This window comes from Propithecus coquereli, unplaced genomic scaffold (genome assembly GCF_000956105.1).
Source record: "Propithecus coquereli isolate 6110/MARCELLA unplaced genomic scaffold, Pcoq_1.0 Scaffold94, whole genome shotgun sequence".
In the NCBI taxonomy this organism is placed as follows: domain Eukaryota; kingdom Metazoa; phylum Chordata; class Mammalia; order Primates; family Indriidae; genus Propithecus; species Propithecus coquereli.
In genome coordinates this window covers 561,413-562,789 of record NW_012155729.1, presented here as the reverse complement: position 1 = coordinate 562,789, position 1,377 = coordinate 561,413, and the positions used below count along the sequence as shown (strand labels likewise).

The following is a 1,377-nucleotide window of genomic DNA, read 5'->3' as shown; positions in this document are numbered from 1 at the left end:
CTTCATGATGGCTGGATCGATATAATCAGCTACATTATGGCCTTCCCAAATCTCCGGTATCTTATCGTACTTTTCAGAAGAATCCATTAAATCCCAGTACTCTAGAGTTTAAAAAAAAAGTTACACTTATTATAATTTTTAACATCTTCAAGTACAATGTGCCCCAAATGAGTTATGACTTAGGTCAAGGCATACCAAGCATCGATATTCAATACTTCATACATCATTTCATTTATTTGTTTATTTTTACGTTATTTTATTTGTTTATTTTTTGAGACAGAGTCTCACTCTGTCACCCGGGCTAGAGTGCCGTGGCATCATCGCAGCTCACAGCAACCTCAAACTTCTGGGGTCAAGTGATCCTCCTGCCTCAGCCTCCTGAGTACCTGGGACTACAGGTGTGTGCCACCACGCCCAGTTAATTTTTCTACTTTTTATAGAGACGGGGTCTCGCTCTTGCTCAGCTCAAGCGATCCTCCCGCCTCAGCCTCCCAGAGTGCTGAGATTACAGGCCTGAGCCACCGTGACCAGCCAAATACACTCCATAAGTTACTAACGACATCAACCTCATTCAATGTTTACATGCCAGGAAAGCTACTCAAAAAGAAAGAGATCTGCCAAAACCCTATGAAAAGTTTACAAATATACTGGGAGACTTTTGCTCGTTAAAGCCCTTCCCTCCTTTTCTGAAACACTTCACATGCAACGGCACTTTACAGAGATAACTGCGCCAGCCTTACTTTGAAGATCCAAAATATAATCATCTCCCATTTCCAGCTCCAGATCTCGTTCCTGCAATGGAAAAGAAATGATCACGGCTCCGTTTTACCTCCCTGGTCAGAAGCACTGTCCCCCTCCTTGTCCCCAGGAAACAATCTCCTCTCCAATCCCTTCCATGACTGTGGGGCCACCTGCCATTCTGCAGGGACAGCTGCTCTGACACCTGTGGGACTGTCCACCCCACTCGCTGCACCTTCCCTCCGAGCAGACGTCTGGGCAGTCAGCGCTGCGTCCAGAGCTCGACGGCGGCTCCCGGGCACCTTGGCTCCTGCCTGACGCCCCCACGTCCACCCCTGTGCACACAGCCTCTGCCCCGATGAGAAAGCCAAGGTGAGAGGGTCAGTGACTCACCCGTTTCTTCTTGGGCTCCCCAACTTCCATTCTCTTCCTGCGAGCCACCACTCCTTCCGGGATGAACGGGGGTCTCTCCTGGGAAGACATTATCAGAAATACTTATGTGAAACACCTAAATGAGAAAGAAACTGAAAAAAAATGAAAAACTGGCCAGGCGCGGTGGCTCATGCCTGTAATCCTAGCTCTCTGGGAGGCCGAGGCGGGTGGATTGTTTGAGCTCAGGAGTTTGAAACCAGCCTGAGC

The 1,377-nt window shown here is 48.5% G+C and overlaps 1 protein-coding gene across 1 annotated transcript in view; it reads right to left on the bottom strand.

The window, feature by feature from the left end:
• Positions 1-1,377, bottom strand: part of GTPBP4 (GTP binding protein 4) — a gene marked incomplete at its 3' end in the record, with an annotated part of 35,019 nt that overhangs the window by 18,453 nt on the left and 15,189 nt on the right. Inside the window, exons 10-12 of the mRNA XM_012664894.1 lie at positions 1,132-1,209; positions 741-792; positions 1-101 (exon numbers count right to left, since the gene is read on the bottom strand). Coding sequence (XP_012520348.1) covers positions 1-101; positions 741-792; positions 1,132-1,209 — 231 coding nt within the window. The remainder of the gene's footprint in view (positions 102-740; positions 793-1,131; positions 1,210-1,377) is intronic.